We start from the raw sequence: 18,615 nt of genomic DNA, 5'->3' as shown, positions 1-18,615 counted from the left end.
TGGATCGACGGTGGAGGGGGCTTCAGCGGGTTGTTCTATGGGAGGGGGAATGTGGCGTGGAAGGAGGGGGGCGATTTGATGGCATGCCTTGTTTGGAATTGCGGTTACACTTGTTGACTATGCTCATTTAGTGAGTATATATTTATATATTTATTGCTTGGATTGCGGTTACACTAATTAACGCGCGAGCGGAAAGGTACACGTTTTCGCCCTCGGGTGTAGACGGGACGGCGAGAGACAACAGAGAATAGAGGAGGGATCTGGACGTCACATTTCAACATTGTTTATGGACCCTCATAACCAGGGAATGTTAGCTTGGAGATGCCAATTACGAACGATTTTGATGGCAATTTGTGCTGGCCGAGCATGGCAGATTTAGTCGGCGATGATGGCAACTTTGGTCCAGTTCTGTTTTTTCGCCTATAAACTGCCGTGCGTGCAGACTAAAACTAATTGTCATCCTTATCCTTATGATGATATAGATTGCCATGAAAGGACATTCACAATCGCCATTCCTCCCAACGAACGTTACCTGAATAGCATTATCGTTGCTTATTACCCGCCGAAGCGGTGGCGAGCAGCGACACCCACGTCGTCGAGTAGGAGGGCGAGGAAAGAAAGGCGGCGTTGTGCTCGGCCGCGACAACGACGGCCCGCAGCTAGCAACCCGATGTCGGACGGCAGTGATCTGCACCGGCGACGGCGACGCCAAAACCAGCGTCGTCGAACGGGGAAGAGGAGGGGGGACCACGGGGCGGGGAGAGAAGGGGGCGAAGGGGTCAAACGCGTTGACAGATGTAGCGGGCGCTCGGTCTGAGCGAGACGGTCGTCGTTGGTGGGCTATTGTGTGCGTGTACACATTCGATACGACGACGCGTACGATACGATACAGGCAGCAGCCCCCCCCCTCTTCCTTCCCGTCGGTTTCTTCTCTGCTCGCGCTGCCGGTACAGAGGAGGGGAGGAGAGGAGGGGCGGGGGCTCGCCGTTCGCCGCTCGCCCAATCCCGCCGCCCGCCGCGGCCCGGAGCGATCCACCGCCCGCCCACCTCCTCCGCCCCGCCGACCGACCCCGCCGACGGGCCGCGGCCGGGGTGACCGAAATCGGGGCCCTGCTCCCCCTCCCTCGCGGGTCCAGTTCACACCGTTTCTTCCCCGGGCGCGGCACCCGGCGGAGGGCGGAGGCCTCCCTCCCTGCCCCGATCTGTATCCACCCGTCTCCCCCCGCATAGCACCCGGCGCCGCTCGACGCGTCCCGCCGTCGCCGTTCCCCGCGCCGACGCCGGCTGCCCCCTCCCCAGCGGATCGCTGCGTCGGCCGCCAGCGCCGGCTCCTCCTCCCGTCCACGCCCGCGGGCCCCGTTGCGGGAGGTCGATCTCGGTCGGTACCTTTCGTTTTCCTTCTGCTCGCGAAGTTTAACTGTCGGACCGCTCTATCTGCCTGCCTGCCTGCGTTCAGTACCTGTTCTTTACCTCTTCTGTTATTGCATTTATCTGTTTTTGCTAGCTGTGTCCTTGTGCTGTGGAGACAACCAGAACTGGGCAATCCGGGTAGCGGTCAGTAGCTTCTGCAGCGTGTGATCCATGTGCAGAAGAACCCTCCCTGTAATCTGTAAACATGCAGGGATGCGCTAATATGTGGAAACGCCCTAGTTTCCTCCAATCCAGAAAGGGGAACATTTCCATACTCGCGTGGTTGTAGTTTTCTGTTACTTGTTAACCGTTAGCGGTTGGTCATCGTGCTCCTAGTCTATCTGGTAAGCAGCGGTCTCTTAGCGTTCTATGTGAAGCTCTGCTGCTCGGCGATCAGTAGCCAGGGTGGAAAACAGGGGTGCAGGTGATCTAGGGACATGCTGGGATTTTCATGTGGGGAAGATGAAAGTCGCAGAGAAGGGACAGAAATCGCTTAGATGGGAAACCGCTGAATCCTGATTAAGCATTTTTCTACCTTCCTTTAGTTCTGCATTGCACATGTTTTATTGCATCTTGTATAATAGTAGCACATCCGTAAGTCCTACTCTTCGAGGTATCATATAACATAGTACAATCTACCTTCCTAAGCTTTAAATTCTCAAAGGATGCTGCTAGTGATAGAAAATTTCAGCCTTAAGAGTACCTGTTGACAAGTTGGATTGGCTCTGTGGGGATCCTTGCTTGATCTCTATCCGTCGTGCTAGCTATTTCTGCGACCTGGATGGTTATTTATTGGTTAGCTGCGTGAGGGCATTTAAACGGTTGTACATTTCTTACACGAAAAGCGATCTACTAAGCTGACGAGGCTTGATGATTGTATGCCATCCTTGAGCATCTAGTATGTCTTCCAAAATGTGTAGCTACCATTTCTGTGTGCCCTAACATAATTGGTTGATTGCAGATAACGGTGTTCCTTCATTGCCATTTGGGAAAATATGGGTTGGTTGACCAAGTTTTTTAGAGGTTCAACCCACAACATCTCGGAAGGGCGAGAGCAAAGCAAGCCTGCAGAAGAGACAAGATGGAATGAACCCTCCACTTCCACTGTTGTGATTGTAAGTACTCCAGTGTGATACACTACGCTCTCAGCAAAAAGGGTTCAACGGTGTTCCAATGTACGATGCAGTACCCTTGCCATTTTATTTATCTGAATGGGGAAAGGAGACACACATGAATTGAGCTTTACGGAAGCTCCAATGGCACCCATGTGTATAGTAAAAGGATATTTCGCTTTGCTGGGCACTCTGTTTATAAGTTATATGCCACTGTGGAAAATGTATAATTACCGTTTCCCAAATATGCTACATCTATATTTTATATGAAGTCTTGACCACTCACTTTTTATAGCGGCCGTTGTGTCTATGGAAAAAGTTCCGAAATTGCAGATAATCTCCCACAAAACTGCAATTATCGTATTAACAATAAGACTTACAGCACTTCCATCACAGCTTAATAAGTGTTAAACCTTGTTACTGATGCAAGGAGCACGTATCAACGGAGATATGAATCTATCCTTGATCAACAGCAATAGATGCCTCACCTTTAATCGCGTGCTAGCTTGTGCAACTTAGATTCCAGCACTATGCCTTTGACGGAACTGGTGATTGCAAGTGGTGGTGTATTCAGGAGCGCCACACAAGTGCTGTTCGACTTGCTGGCAGTGCCATTCATGGCTGCTGGTCTCGACAAACCAGATATCCCTGAGATGTGGTGTGCAATAGAGGCAGTGGACCCCATCAGGCCCACTCGTTACGTGCTGCCCACGATAACACTTCTTGCACACCTCTGATGCTCACCATCTGCCGGATTTAGTGTTTTAAGGGGTCTGCAGGTTATATATGTAGTTCCAGTACTTTGGAGGTGCATAGATGCAATTGCTCCTTGTTGTAGAACACATCATTACCATCAAAGGAAGGCCACCTTATTTGTCGTTTATCTGTCTCACTAAATGATACTCCCTCCGTCCGGAATTAATTGTTGCTGAATTAATATGTAGTTCTAGATACACTCATTTCAGCGACAGTTTATTCTGGACGGAGGTAGTATTAATTATTTTCCATCTGCCATTGGTAAACGTATTTTGACTGAGATGCATGCATAAATATATGAACCAGCCAATTTCTTTACTGTTTTTAAGGGGTCTGCAGGTTTATTCATGTAGTTCTAGTACTTTGGAGGTGCATAGATGCAATTGCCCCTTGTTGTAAAACACATCATTAGCATCAAAGGAAGGCCACCTTATTTGTCGTTATCTGTCTCACTAAATGATACACTCTCTGTAAAGGAATATATGACGTTTTAAATCACTACTTTAGTGATCTAAAACGTCTTATATTACTATACAGAGGTAGTATTAATTATTTTCCATCTGCCGTTGGTAATTGTACTTTGACTGAGATGTATCCATAAATATATGAACCAGCTAATTTCTGCGTGACTATTCCTCTAAATTCTCGTTTGAGCGCTAATTAATTTGGAATATACCAAGCTTATATACTGTTATGTTGGTATTTAAAATTTAATGTGAAAAGGAAATAAAAACCATTTCTTTGACTATGTAGCTGATCCAGTTCCTGTACTTGATGTAGGATCCCCTTTCGGAATTTGATAATGAGGATATTGACCGTGCTATAGCACTTTCTCTATTAGAAGAGGAACACAGAAAACCAAAGGAAACAGGTTAGTATTGTATTTATTACACGTGCTGCTGAAATGCTCATTGCCCAGAAGCATGCTTTTTCATTGGTGTTTGTCCTCTTATATTTTTCTTATGCCTTGATTTCTGCTGAGGTTCTACTACTACTAGTACTACTACTGCAAAAGTTTTTTGGGCTAGTTTATTGTAGATTATTGTTGGCATTTGTTGTTTCAGAGCTTGGTTGATCTTTACCAATTTGCATGTTTGAATAAGAACGCAGTCAGACTTACCTAGTTTTTAATGGACAAACTTTCTTATAGATGTCCTTGGACTGTGGATGTAAGTAAAATCGAACAGAGCATAAATAATTTCATATTGTAATAAGGCACGTGGCTAATGTTTTTTCTTCTGGCAACTACTTGATTGTTATAAGTAGTTTATTTCTCATATAATTTGGAGAAAATTGTGGTGCAAATTCTATTGCTCTAGATGTAGCAATCAAATTCCTGGGATAAACATTTGCATATATTCGTTACTGTTGTTTTGGGCTGTGAGTTAGATCACTGAGACATGACACCATAGTCAGAAATAAAAATGATGTGTTGTTTGGATGTTCCTATCAAGCTATTCAAGCTCACTGTAGTCTCCAGTCTTCCATTGCCTTATGACCGTACATTTGAAATGATATTTAGTTTGTAATACTTTCTTTTTTATTTGTTTTTTCCTTTTAGGAAAGGATCTGCATTTAGATGAGGATGAACAACTGGCAAGAGCTATTCAGGAAAGTTTAAATGTTGAATCACCCCCTCGTGCTCATGAAAATACCTCACCCCCTCGTGCTCGTGAAAATAGCGCACACCCTCGTGCTCGGGAAAATGGCAGCGCCAACGGTGGCAATTCATATCAACAGTTACCATTTATGTTTTCGTCTGGATTCAGGTTTGTATTAGTGTATTTAGCATGCTAAGATTTTATTTGTATGTTCTGTTTTGAGTTAATTGACGTGAAGTGCCACACATTTGAACTGCTATGAGAATTAACCAGAAAGAAAGTATTATAAGTAAAATCCAGATCCATAGAAGCTGTCTGCTAGACGTACTATCATGTGAACATGTCATGTTGACGTTGGTAATTCATTCCCTGAATATCGTGTTTTGTTTAAGAGTTTCACATGATCATCTTAGTGATAATGTGTATTGGGTGAGAACTTATAATTTGAGTTTGCATATCCACTAGGAAAGTAAAAGGCCACCCCCCAACCCCCAACAATGTTTTCTGAAAAAAGAAGTGCAGCTGGGCAGTTTTTATCTGAATTTTGAAATTTATGCGTTTAACATGTGCAATTTTTCGGTCCTTCGTACATGGATTCAAATGTCCTTTAGAAAAAAATCAAACTGTGGTTTGAAATGTGGAGCTCCAGGATAGACATGAAAGAAAAAACTCGTCAGACTTGATTTGCCACTGTCTTATTCGATAAACCATTTCATGTGTATTGAAGCGCGGAAAGACACCATAGGGTGCGATACTGTGAATTACACCTTCACATGAAGTGCCCTGGGTGAAATCTGCCGATGCTGTCAAAAGAAAAGAACAAGATACCTGGTAAACAAAACAAGAGTGTATAATTAGTTCCTTAAAGCATGCCAGGAGAGTGTTGTGTTGGTCCAGAGCACTGTGATTGCAAGCAATTATAGGAGTTATCGGTAATCTGTGGCTATATTTGATGTTATATGCACTTATTTTCTCAGGACATGCGCTGGATGTCACAATGAGATTGGCCATGGACGTTTTCTTAGTTGCATGGGAGCTGTTTGGCATCCAGAGTGCTTTTGCTGCCATGCTTGTAATCAGCCAATATATGACTATGAGGTAGCTCTTTGTTGTTTTGTGTACTAATTAAGCAGTTTGCATTTGTATACTGACTTTACCAACAAAAACATGCAGTTCTCCATGTCGGGAAACCATCCATACCATAAAACTTGTTACAAGGAGCGCTTTCATCCAAAATGTGATGTCTGCAAGCAATTTGTAAGAATCACTTCATTATCTTTTCTTATCTGTTTGCATAAGATGATTCTCTTTGTTCTGCATTTTATATGGCAACCTTCGCATAGAAAATAATAATCTAATATTAATTTCCTTCAAAAAATAATGTGTTTATTGAATGAATTGATTTCTTTTTTATATGGTTGCATTTGCTATTCTGTAAGCCTGGAAGCATGTAGACAGTGACAAACTATATCCCGTGAAAGTTTTTTGTTTAGTGGCTTTGATTTTGATTTTGTTTTTTATGCACCATCTTGTGATCCCTTCTTGTTCAGATTCCTACAAATATGAACGGCCTTATCGAATATAGGGCACATCCTTTTTGGTTACAAAAGTACTGTCCATCACATGAGGTGGATGGTACTCCAAGATGCTGTAGTTGTGAAAGAATGGAGGTATGTTCAGCTATCTTGTTTGCTTCTAGAGTTTTGATCTTGAGCATACTTGGTTACATAAGTTGCTGTCTCCAAACCTTGGCTCACTTCATTCCAATATGGTTCATTTACTTGTCAGCCAAGGGAATCAAGATATGTATTGCTTGATGATGGTCGTAAACTCTGCCTGGAGTGCCTTGACTCTGCAGTGATGGATACAAATGAGTGCCAGCCTCTTTATCTCGAAATACAGGAGTTTTATGAAGGTCTCAATATGAAAGTGGAACAACAGGTTCCTCTGCTTCTTGTAGAAAGACAGGCTTTAAATGAAGCAATGGAAGGAGAGAAAACTGTATGTCTGTTGAACCAAACTACCATTAATTCTTCAGTTTCCTCTATCCTATTAGTTGTAATTATATTGTTTGTGTGGAAACCAGGGACACCACCACCTTCCTGAAACCAGAGGTTTGTGCTTATCGGAAGAGCAGACTGTCAGCACGGTGAGAACTGTTCCAACCACAAGATAACTTGTTCTTTCATCATTTGACTGCTAGGTTCTGACTATGTAATAATGTAATTTTCAGATATTGAGGAGACCAAGAATGACAGGAAACAAAATTATGGAAATGATAACAGAGCCGTATAGGTTGACACGGCGATGTGAAGTGACTGCAATTCTCATTCTATATGGTCTCCCAAGGTGAAGCATTAATTTTCTGCTTCATAATGTCAGAATTGTCTCTGTAAAGAAATAACAATGTCACAATCAACAGCTTCCAGTTGAAAAGCAATAGAAAGAGTTACTGATATAGGTCTGTTTCAACTGATTTAGTATAATGTTCCTTTCGTGTTGTCAAAGAAGATATGGATTACATGGGTAATTTAAAGATATTCTGGGCTACGGATTTACTCAAGGGAGCTAATGAGCAAAAACATTATGTTGTGCTTCATCAATGGATCTTGTCCTGTTACTTAAAGAATCACTGTCTCATGATCTGCATCTTTTGTTGTTCAAACCTGATGAACTCTGAATGTGTTTCTATGACTTTGCGAGTCTCTAATAAGTTCTTGTTCTTGCAGATTGTTGACAGGTTCAATTTTAGCTCATGAGATGATGCATGCATGGTTGCGACTTAAAGGTTGTCTTTCATTCTTGTGGTATTTAGATATTGTGTTGGTAATAAGATATCACACTGACTCGTAGTGCCTGAAAGCCGGAGAGTAAGAATTAACTTACTAAATACCACGTCTTCGCTCTCATTAAACAATTTTTTAAGATAATCAACAGGTGGAGAGTGAGTCCCCGCCTGAATCACAAACAGTTTAGTAACAGCCATTGAAGTGGTATTAAATTGTACTGTTATGAGTCAATGGAGACCTGGTCTTTAATATTATGCACTTTATCGCTAATTATGCTCTACTGGGTGTTACATGAGTTTTATTTAAGTATGTAAAAGTAGATTTTGTAATGAATCTGCTAGTGCTTTGCTCACAGTAAAGACTAAAGGTCGTCATGTTTCAAGATTTTTACCAGAAGTTGCGATTCTCTTTTTGCTTAGAAAGCTTGTACAAGCCTGGTGAGGGATGATGAAGAGTTTTCCTGCCAGGGCCAGAATCTTACATTCTGCTGAGGCAACTGAACTTAGAACCAAGAATGAGCAACTGAACTACTCACTTAGATCTTCTGGGCTTGAAGTAGTGTTATCTTGCTATGAGACTTTGAACCAATTGCTGGTAATCCCGATTCAAGAAGTCAATAATCACAAGTATATTGGCAATGACAAGACAATCAACACTAATTTATCTACTAAGAAAAGTTTGCATCAGCTTATTATACCATTTATAAGTATCTACTGTCTAATGGAATAATGAAGATGGACATTCCAGGCTAATGAGTATGTGCATTTCACAGGATACCGCACGCTCACTCCAGATATAGAAGAGGGCATATGCCAAGTCCTCGCCCACCTGTGGATCGAGTCAGAGATCATGGCAGGATCAGGCAGCAATGCCGCATCGACATCCTCGTCCTCTTCGTCATCCACATCCTCTAAGAAGGGCGGGAGGTCTCAGTTCGAGCGGAAGCTCGGTGACTTCTTCAAGCACCAGATCGAGTCGGACACCTCCGTTGCCTACGGGGATGGTTTCAGGGCTGGGAACCGGGTTGTTCAGCAGTATGGCCTGAAGCGCACCCTCGAGCACATCCGGCTGACAGGGACATTGCCATTCTGAGAGTGTCAGAGATGCACCTTTCTGCGGAAGTTATATACCGATTTGTCATCGAGAGTCCATTTACAGGAAAAAAAAGGGAAATGAATTTTGAAATGCACAAATTGTACAAACGTTCGGTTGATATTTTTTCTTGGAAGGGCTGAGCACAGTATATTATTAGAGATGCATTGAGGTGACTTGCCCTGACCAATCTGTTGAATTGAGGTGGATCAAAAATGGAAATGGAAACAGTGGTATTTCTTATGTGACCATAAAGTTAATAAGGAAAAGTACACTCCATATATATATGCCGTGGCCTCGTGGGTGATACTGCGTGCCATCTTTTCGTTTGTGATTACAAGAATATACATCTATCTTGTAATGGTTTGCGATTACAAGAATATACATCTATTTTGTAATGTTAACAAGATGGAAAAAAGATAAGGCTATCTTGGGTAACTATTTGTCCCCTCCACAGCCTACCCAATAGATAAATAGTGTTAAGCGTCCCTGGTCACCTGCCAATGTCCTATTCTGTAACTTGATACTACTATGTATGTGCAGAAGCTGCCGCAATAATGCTCAAACACATGGCCATCGTCACGATTCTGCAATCTTAGCAACACTGGAACAGGAATTCGTCGCCACGGCTCGCTGTTTCATTCAGGGATATGCGCCTCAGATATGGCCAAGATCGTCATTGCAAACTACTAGTAGTTGATTGACGAGTCAATTACACCGGTGGTGTCAGAACTTGGCGCAAACGGTCACTTTGATGCTAGAACTTGCGGCATACATTGAACTGGTGCAATAACTTGGCTCAAGCCTGCAAATACGGTGCAAATGTTGATTGTGTACGCCCGGACCGCTGACTAGGCATGCCAGCTTGGCGTGGGGCCTGTTGTCAGTGACTCGACAGCTGAGAGGGGGCGTGTGGCCACTTTTTGCGAAAACAACCTTGATTTTTTTAGCAAAAAAAACCCTGTCGTTATTGGTGAGGTGGCATCTCAATTTTTCTGAAAAAAATAAAACATAATGAGAGCTCCGCCTCGAACCATTGACCAATAAATAGTAAATAGTCTATAATAACAAATTCACCCGTAACACATTCATGTCTTAGAAGGATAACTACGCATAATGTAGTTGAACGAAGGCACTCTCTTTTTTATTTTTAGTAAATAACGAAGGCGTTCTAGGAGCTGAAATAACCTGCTGTCAGTGCGGCCATTTGCATCTGCTCGTATCTTTTAGAAAATTGTAAAAGGTATGTAAATTCTAATCTCCGTAATAAAAATAAAGTTCAAATATTTGTGACATATAAATATTATATACATACGTACAAACTAACTAACTTATTTTTTTAAATCAGGCATTATTTTCCGAAATATTAATATATATGAAATAATATTTACGAATTATGAAAATGTTCATATAATTCAAAACAATACAATATAAATACACGTAATTTAAAAATAAAATTGAAAATAAAAATGTTTGTATAATAAAATTATATACATACAAATAAAAATGTTTGTATAATTAAAAAATTCAATAATTATACACACATTTGTATAATAAAATGTTCGTACGAATACTTAATCATGGCTAATATATAAAATATATAACCTTTTTGAATATAACTCATGAGTTAAAATTATACACAGGTGAATATTTAGTAAAGGTTTGTATTCATCATTTTGTATAATTTAAATATAAGCTGCAACTGTATAATTTTTTGTATTCACTAAACATATTTATTTAATGTAAATATTTTAAATGTTTTTATTTAATAAAATTTTTTATATAATACATGGGTGTACATTTAAATGTTTTTATTTACTAATCATCATCGTTATGTATACTATTTATATCCACACAAAAAATAATAATATTTATAAATCATGAATATTCAAACATTATTTTTATTACATACGTTTTACAAATATCATAAAAAAAACTAGTGCGAGCAAAATGGGCAGCACTATTTGCAACCCATTTAAGCCTCACGTGCAACCCATTTTTTTTGTATAGTACAAGAAGGACTGTTATCGATATTGTACGAAAGAGTACTATCGATGGAGTGGTTTAAGTCGGCTAGCATTCTTGCTGTAGTTCATGAGTTCGACCCGTGGGGCTTATTTTTTCCGGTTAATTTTCCTGTACTGAAACCCGGGACCCATGAGTCATTGAAGCGGAAAAATAAAATGCATTCTGAGGCGTAGACAGGGGCTTTTTTTAAGAGGAATAAAAAAATCAGGGGGTTTTCACAAAAAAAAAGCCACACTCATTCCTCTCTGCTTTCTACTCACCGACAGCGGGCCCCATGCCATGCTGGCGCGCCAAGTCATCGGTCTTTTCGTATCCACCGTGATTTGCACGCCTGAGCCAAGTTGTTTCACCAGTTCAATGTATGCCACAAGTTCTAGCATCAAAGTGACTGTTTGCGCCAAGTTCTAGCACCACTGGTGTAATTGACTCTTGATTGACACTACTCATTTGTATGGCTAGGCTGAAAGCTTTTTCACATGAAAAATGCAAGTATGGACCTCTACTCCTCATTGTCATCAATGCTAGTATCATTTATACTCTATGCATAGGGCATCCTTTGCTGAGACTGAGATTTGTAGATGAATAGAACTATATATATAAATGCCATACACTGGGAAAAATTGTTACACACAAATGGTTGAGTTATGAGACTAGGAATAGACAGTATTGATTATAGTTTACAAGCTCACACGAATAGAATACAAACAATATTTGAAAGTATTAACGTATAAAGTCATAGCACAATTCAATCTTACGACATGAGCAAGTGCCTTGTTATTTGAAAGCCGTAAACGAAATAGGTTTGTAGTCTGAATATCACGGTACATGAACACATGTGTCTTGGTCAGATCCACTGCATAATCCTCTCCATGCGGCGACCTGCATAGCCAGCAAGGTGTTAGTAAATCTTGAGAGTGTGCCGCAAGGAGTTGAGAGCGATTGACTTACATACACACATTCAGGGATCGCTGGTCGTTGTCACGGAGAGTGTGCTGCCATTGCAAACCAACAAGTTGAGGACTTTGGCGCAGCAACGTCACGAAGTCACGGGTGATTTCCCGGAAACTTAGAAGCTGGAGGGGCATGAGGAACTCAAGGCCAGGCGGGACCTCCACCATGCTTTCTAGGTTGCCTAGTACTAGTGTTTCTAGAGCTGTCACGGCACCTTGATGTATCTCTAGCATCTTCAGGTCGGGCATGTCCCACAAATAGAGGCTCTTCAGCTTGGGAAACCACCCCGTGAGAAACTCCAACTTCTCTCCATTGTACGCTTTGTCGAGACATAGATTCATCAAATTTGGCAACCGAGAAAGGGATGGCAAAGGATCTTCTCTCAGCTGCGACCAGGATAGACGCAGTGAACACAAGTTCTGCTCCATGGCTTGAAAGAGAGGAGACTCCGCCAACAATGCCCCTTCCGGTAATCTTCCGCCCAAACTTAGCTTTTGCAGGCTAGGCGGGAGGGCGTTCAACAACAGAACCTCATTCTCATCACTCGCACTCACATTTAGGTTGGACAAGAATTGCATAAGAACTAGAGACTCGCAGAGGTGTTCACAAAATGTTCCCTTCACGACCCATATCCTCAAGCTTCTTAGTTGCCTTAACTCCCTTAGTTGTCTAATGGATCCATCCACTTCCTGCACTTCCAACGCTTGCACAGTCTGCAGGTTTGTTAGGTTCCCAAGCCCAATAGGGAAGCATACACCTCTAGCATATCGAATATTTTGTATTCGTCCTGATATAATGTTTTTCTCAGCAAATAGGTGCCTAAGCTTATTTAGCTTGCCAATCCCTGGAGGTAGCTCATGTATGTCAGATCCACAAAGGTCCAGTGTCAACAAATTTGAAAGCTTCTCAATAGATTTAGGGAGAAGCTTCACTTTTGAGTACCGCAAACCCAAATAGCGGAGATTAAAAAGATCCCCAATGGCATCTGGAATCTTCTCGATGGGTAAACCACTTAATTCTAGCACAGTCATATATCTTGACTTCTCAGATAGTAGAGGCAATAGAGGGAATGAGGACATGCTTTTCTCCAGTGTAATGAAAGTTCGAAGTACGTGTATAATTGAAAATGGTTGTTGAATATCCTTCTTTAGCTTGTGCACTACCAATCGACGACCATCTCTCTGAAGAGACCCCCCACATTTATCCTCCTCATATATAACACCAAAACGATCCTTCTGGCACAAATCAACAGCTAGTTCACGTATGATATCGTGCATTCTGAATCTCTTCATCCTGCCAAGTGAGTTCCTTCCAACAAGTTGAAGCATGTTTCTATTGACCAACTCCTTAACATAGCTTTCTGCCACTTCTTCTAATGTGCTGGCACCCTTCTCGACAATGAACCCCTCCGCCCGTCGTACAAGTTTTCTTCTGTGGAAAAGATAGTCTTCTGGAAATAAGCTGCAGTACAGGAAACAACTTTTCAAGTATGTTGGAAGGTAGATGAAGCTTAGATGCAACACATTCCTTATGTGGTCGAGCCTTGAGTTATTAAGTATCTCCCAACTCAATTGGTCATTTATTCTTTTCCATTCTTCAACGGTTTTCTCACGCACATGCAAGAGGCTGCCAATTGACACAATAGCAAGAGGCAATCCTTTGCACTTGCTAAGTATTTCCTCGGACAAAAGCCTCAACTCGCTAGGACAGTGATGGCTTGTTTCTTTTGGAAAAGATTTCTTACAAAAAAGATCCCAAGCCTTATCTTCTGGTAAAGGTTCTAGTGTTAATACGTGTCCTTGAGAAGCAAGTGCAGCAACATCACCCTGTCGTGTTGTGATTATCAATCTGCTTCCCTTACCATTACAAACAAGTGACCTAGACAAGTCTTCAAATGCATCTGGGGTCCAAACATCATCTAATATGATCAAATACTTCATTTCCCCTAGATATCTCTTCAATGTCTCTTGAAGGCTTGTGATGTCCATAGCTGCAATGTTTGATGGACCACTGGCTGTATCTTTGAATAGTTCCTTGATTATATTTCTCAAGACATCTTCTCTAGAATAAGTTTGAGAGATGGAGACCCATGCATGGCACTGAAATTTCTCTCTCTCTTTCCTATAGACATTTGAAGCTAAAGCTGTTTTGCCAAGCCCACCCATTCCTGTCAGTGTAATCAGGGAACATTCCACATCATCACTTCCCAACCACTGCTCAAGCTTTCCTCTGTTTTCATCCACCCCAACTAGATCTTCGTTATCAAGGGAACGTGAGGTGTTTGCTAGATCTTGAGACTTCTTGATCATGTAATTCAAGCTGCTAGTATCTGCATTGTTTATCATGGGAACCCATCGGTTTTTCATCTCTGACAGGTGTGCAAGGTCTTTCTCTATTTCCTTCACTTTGGAAGATATCTGATTCAAGGAAAGCAGAGATCTTGGTTTTCTAAGCCCTTTCTTCAGGTAAAAGCAACACCCAGTATCATGTTCCCGACCAACTTGATACATGTACTCATCAACCATATCCTCCATCGCATGTGCTACCTTCCGCACCTCATCCAACCAGCCCTCATACACTTGATTGTGGCGGTTTCGAATGTCCATTTGACATAGAACATCATGAATTATGCGAAGCTCCCTAACAACGCGACCCATGCTGCCTTGTAACTCTATTAGTCGGGCCGCGTACCTGGAAAAATGTGCACTAGCCTGATGTGCTGCTCCATTTGCCAAGGCTACTCCGATCTTTTCAATTACTAGAAGAAGCACAATCTCAGCCATTACTTTCTCGAGAGTTGCTAATGCCTCACTGTTGGTTTGTGGTCAGGTTGGATTTTTTCCTGATTATCTCCAGGATGACCATCTGTAAAAAAGAATCAAGTGATGCGTTAGTTGAACTATTCATACATTTTGCTTTTAGCAAGCACTTGCCATAGAAGTACCTAACACAACAACTGAAAGGTGAAATAAGCCTGTTTTTTCCTTTTACTAATTAAGCATGCTAGCTACATGGCAATATAATTCCTTTACCGTTGTTCTCTTGGTTTTTAAAAGAATACTAATGCCTCACTATTACAGCTTCTGGGGGTCAAGGATGTTAAAATATATTGTCCGCCTCCCTCTATCAGTTCGGACTTTTGGATGAGTTGGTTGAAGCACGAATTAAATATGATATCAGAGCCAAGAGGTCTTGAGTTCAAGACCCTGGCAACATAAAAATAAAAAGGCAGTTCGAACGCAAGCTAAGTAACATAGAAAATAAATCCAGGAATAAATTCAATCTGACATGGCTGTCCAATTCGATCAGGGGATTGGTCTATACTCGTTCTAACTTCTAATTAAGTAAGTGGCAGGGTTGGTTACCGGAGGAATCAGGACACGAGATTCGGATTCCTATTCGGAGGCACCATGAAAATGGAGCGGACTGTGATTAAGCCTACTGGTTTGGTCATCAGAGGCTCACCTGAGATCGAGACTAACAGAGGTAGGAGGTCAATGGTGACGGCGGCGCAGGCGGGCCGGAGATTCGTCGGAGAAGATGCGACGATCTTCTTTCGGAATTTACACTTGCAAACATACACCTACCAGCATATTGCTGTGGCCTTCATTTTCTCCTAAAAACCAGTACCACCTACCAGCAAGTTGTGTGGTGTTAGAGATAAGGAAGACTTGGTGGGTATGTGAGTCAAGCACGGCAATGGGAAGCATCTTTGGTTACAAACAAATCGACGTCCTATTCTGATGCCACTGTCCTTCCTGCGGTTCACAAAGAAGTGTCACCTTTTATGTACTTCCTCCGTCCAGAATTAGTCTTCATCAAAATGGATAAAACGGATGTATATAGAACTAAAATATGTCTAGATACATCCATTTGTCCGACAAGTATTTTCGGGCGGAGAGAGTATATATTAAGTTAAAACATTAAATACTTTGGCCATCGATACCGTTTTTACTATCTACTCCGTGTTTCTAAATATAAGTCTTTTTAGAGAATCCAATATAGGCTGCATACAGAGCAAAATGAATGAATCTACACTCTAAAATACATCTATATACATCCATATGTAGTCCATATTAAAATCTCTAAAATGTCTTATATTTGAAAGCGGAGGGAGTAGTATAGATCAGAAACTTCAAAAAATAAAATCATGTGCATAGATTTGTCTTGAGAAGTATTCCTGAAACATCATTTGTTTAGTTGGCCGTTATACATATGTTGCAGCATAAGCGAGTGGTTGAAGACTCAAATTACATCTTAAAGACATTGTCCATGCTCACACAATCTTTATTCCCCCCTTGAATTAGACGATCCAAAATGTAAGACCATCTAGAACTTTACTGGTCAAAATATTTCTAAGTGTGATCTTCTGCATCATTAAATACATGGAAATTCTGCACCAAAGCCTACTAGTGTGCCACCTCCTCACGCAGCCGCCTCTTCCCTAAAAACAAGCTTAGTGGTCCTCTGCCTTCCGTTGGCACCGCCGTCGTTCCGCCTCGTCTCCGGTGGTATTAGGGCCATGGGGACACGGTGGATCCCGGCCCTTTCTGGAGGGAGGGCTCCATTTTTAGATGTTTCTTTAAGTTTTGTTAGGTTTTATGTCCTGTTTAGGAAGGCGAGACGGTGGCGGCTCTCTGAAGATGGAACAAGGTTTTAATTACCTAGAAATGGATTTGTTTGCTTAAATATAGCTAACGTACCTCGAAAGATGCCAAATTTTTACACGGATCATGTAACGGTATCTACTGAGTATACAAAAAAAAATCAAGGCCAAAGGATGAAGCAGCGGTCACATTGCCTGCAAAGGTGACATGTTTTCTCTCGAAACCACAATTCTTCCCCGGATAACTTAATGTTTGGGGTTCATTCTTGGCACCATCATACTCCCTCCGTCCCAAACTTCTTGTCTTAAATTTGTCTAAATACGGATGTATCTAGTTACGTTTTAATGTTAGATACATCTGTATCTAGACAAATCTAAGACAAGAATTTTGGGACGGAGGGAGTGTTTGAAATTCCTCCCCTTTTCCTTGACAAGGCCTAACATAGACTAAAGACCACAAATAGGATTTTCAACTTAATTTTGCAAACTTTTCCATGCATTTGCAGGGGGCATGTGTTGAAACCATATTTTGTCATGGCAAAAAGTGTAATTAAGATTGCCTTAATGAAATGTGCTCAACGGAAAAATTATTCGCCTCATCAAAATGAAAAACTTTGATTTTTGGATCATCTTCATCTGAGGCCTTATGCAATCTCGACAACCAAAACAGTGCAGCCCAGCTAATACCCATTTTTGCTTAGTGTAGCACTCTGGAAAGATACCCTTTTGCAGAGTGTAGCGCTCAAGAAAGCATTTTTTGCCAAGCGTTTCGTCCACGACACTCGGGAAAGCACCTGTTTACCGAGTTTTGCTTTTTTGCCGAGTATTTTTTTCACAACACTTGGCAAAGACATGTTTGCCGAGTCCCAGACGAAATTCACTCGGCAAAGACGCTGACACTCGGCAAAAATGAATTGTCCAGTAATGATTGTAAAAGGGTTGGCAACTAGATTTTTGTTTTTATTTGCCACATTTTGTAGGCACTTCCTGTATAGGTAATTTATTTTTATTTTTGTTATTGGACCATGGAAAATTGCCATGCTTTCCTTTTTACAAAATTTATTTCTCTAATTTGTCATGTTGAACAGCAGAACCATTTTTTTTTCAAAATTCGTAATTCTTTTCTTATAAAAGTGCCCGGTAGAAATCGCCCAGCCTAGTAGAAGTCGGGGCCAGGGCAGGTCATATTGGTCTTCGTCATGGCCTGGTTGGCTGGTTTGATCCTCCTAGAGGGAACGAATAGTTCACTGGAGATAAACCACTCAGCTGAAGTACCCCAGTTATCTTTGTTTTTGGACCGTGCAAATTTGCCATGCTTTTCTCTTTACAAAACTTATTTCTCTAATTTTGTCATGTGAACACTGAACAACACAACAATCTTTTCAAAATTCACTATTTTTCCGAAGGGTCCGTCTAGGACACATCTAGATGTGACATAGTTATGTCACATCTAAACTGATATCCACTCTGTTTGTGGTCTTTTTTTTTGTTTTTTGTTGCTGCATTATGTATTTGTGGGAGTCACTGGTAGAAAAAGGGCATATAGTCCCGGTTCGTAAGGGCCTTTAATCCCGGTTCCGGAACCGGGACTAAAGTGTCGGTACTAATACCTCCCCCCTTTAGTCCCGGTTCAATCCAGAACCGAGACTAAAGGCCCTCCATGTGGGCAGTGCGCAGAGCCCAGTCAGGAGACCCTTTGGTCCCGGTTGGTGGCACCAACCGGGACCAATAGGCATCCACGCGTCAGCACTTCTGTGGCTGAGGTTTTTGTTTTTTTTGAAGGGGGGGGGGGGTTGGGGGTTTTGGGGGGTTAATTTAGGTGTTTCATATATTGTGTTAGCTAGTTATAATTAATAGAGAGAAGTGTCCTCTGTTATGTCCGTGCTTGGTCGACGCTACGTACTATACATACGTATATAGAGAGGACTAGACACGCTAGCTAGCTAGTAAGCAAACGAAGGAAACAGAAGATCGTCATGAACATATATGCATATATACAGAGAGAAGTGATATCGACCACCTCTCCTTCTCTGAGAGATTGGTCGAACAATAAGTTCTCGTATATCTATCTGACACTACCGGCTACATATATATATATACAATAATTATCTCTTACAAATATAATCATACGGACTCAGGGTCCACATAGAATTCTCCGTCTTCAGGGATCACGTGGTCAAGAAAGAATGCCGCCAATTCCTCTTGAATTCCTCGCATGCGAGCTGGTGCTAGGAGTTCATCCCGCTTCCGAAACATCTAATTTAAAGAAG

The 18,615-nt window shown here is 41.6% G+C and overlaps 2 protein-coding genes across 2 annotated transcripts; one reads left to right on the top strand and one right to left on the bottom strand.

Moving 5' to 3' along the window:
• Positions 1-900: 900 nt before the first annotated feature.
• LOC125535026 (protein DA1-related 1) lies at positions 901-9,045 on the top strand. The gene is made up of 12 exons (XM_048698089.2): positions 901-1,378; positions 2,372-2,525; positions 4,059-4,149; positions 4,840-5,047; positions 5,857-5,977; positions 6,053-6,136; positions 6,430-6,549; positions 6,668-6,880; positions 6,966-7,028; positions 7,113-7,228; positions 7,609-7,667; positions 8,441-9,045. The coding sequence occupies exons 2-12, from the start codon at positions 2,406-2,408 to the stop codon at positions 8,758-8,760; spliced, it is 1,515 nt and encodes a 504-aa protein (XP_048554046.1). The 5' UTR covers positions 901-1,378; positions 2,372-2,405; the 3' UTR covers positions 8,761-9,045.
• Positions 9,046-11,339: 2,294 nt separating this feature from the next.
• Positions 11,340-15,361, bottom strand: LOC125535025 (disease resistance protein RPM1-like). The gene is made up of 3 exons (XM_087542698.1): positions 15,205-15,361; positions 11,737-14,604; positions 11,340-11,667 (listed from the first exon to the last, which is right to left on the bottom strand). Exons 2-3 carry the CDS (start codon positions 14,520-14,522, stop codon positions 11,466-11,468), a joined length of 2,988 nt encoding a protein of 995 aa, XP_087398824.1. The 5' UTR covers positions 14,523-14,604; positions 15,205-15,361; the 3' UTR covers positions 11,340-11,465.
• Between the last annotated feature and the right edge of the window lie 3,254 nt (positions 15,362-18,615).

The sequence above is a fragment of the Triticum urartu genome, chromosome 2A, assembly GCF_056163025.1.
Source record: "Triticum urartu cultivar PI428250 chromosome 2A, HENAU_Tu73, whole genome shotgun sequence".
Classification (NCBI taxonomy): domain Eukaryota; kingdom Viridiplantae; phylum Streptophyta; class Magnoliopsida; order Poales; family Poaceae; genus Triticum; species Triticum urartu.
This window is presented reverse-complemented; position numbering and strand designations above follow the sequence as displayed.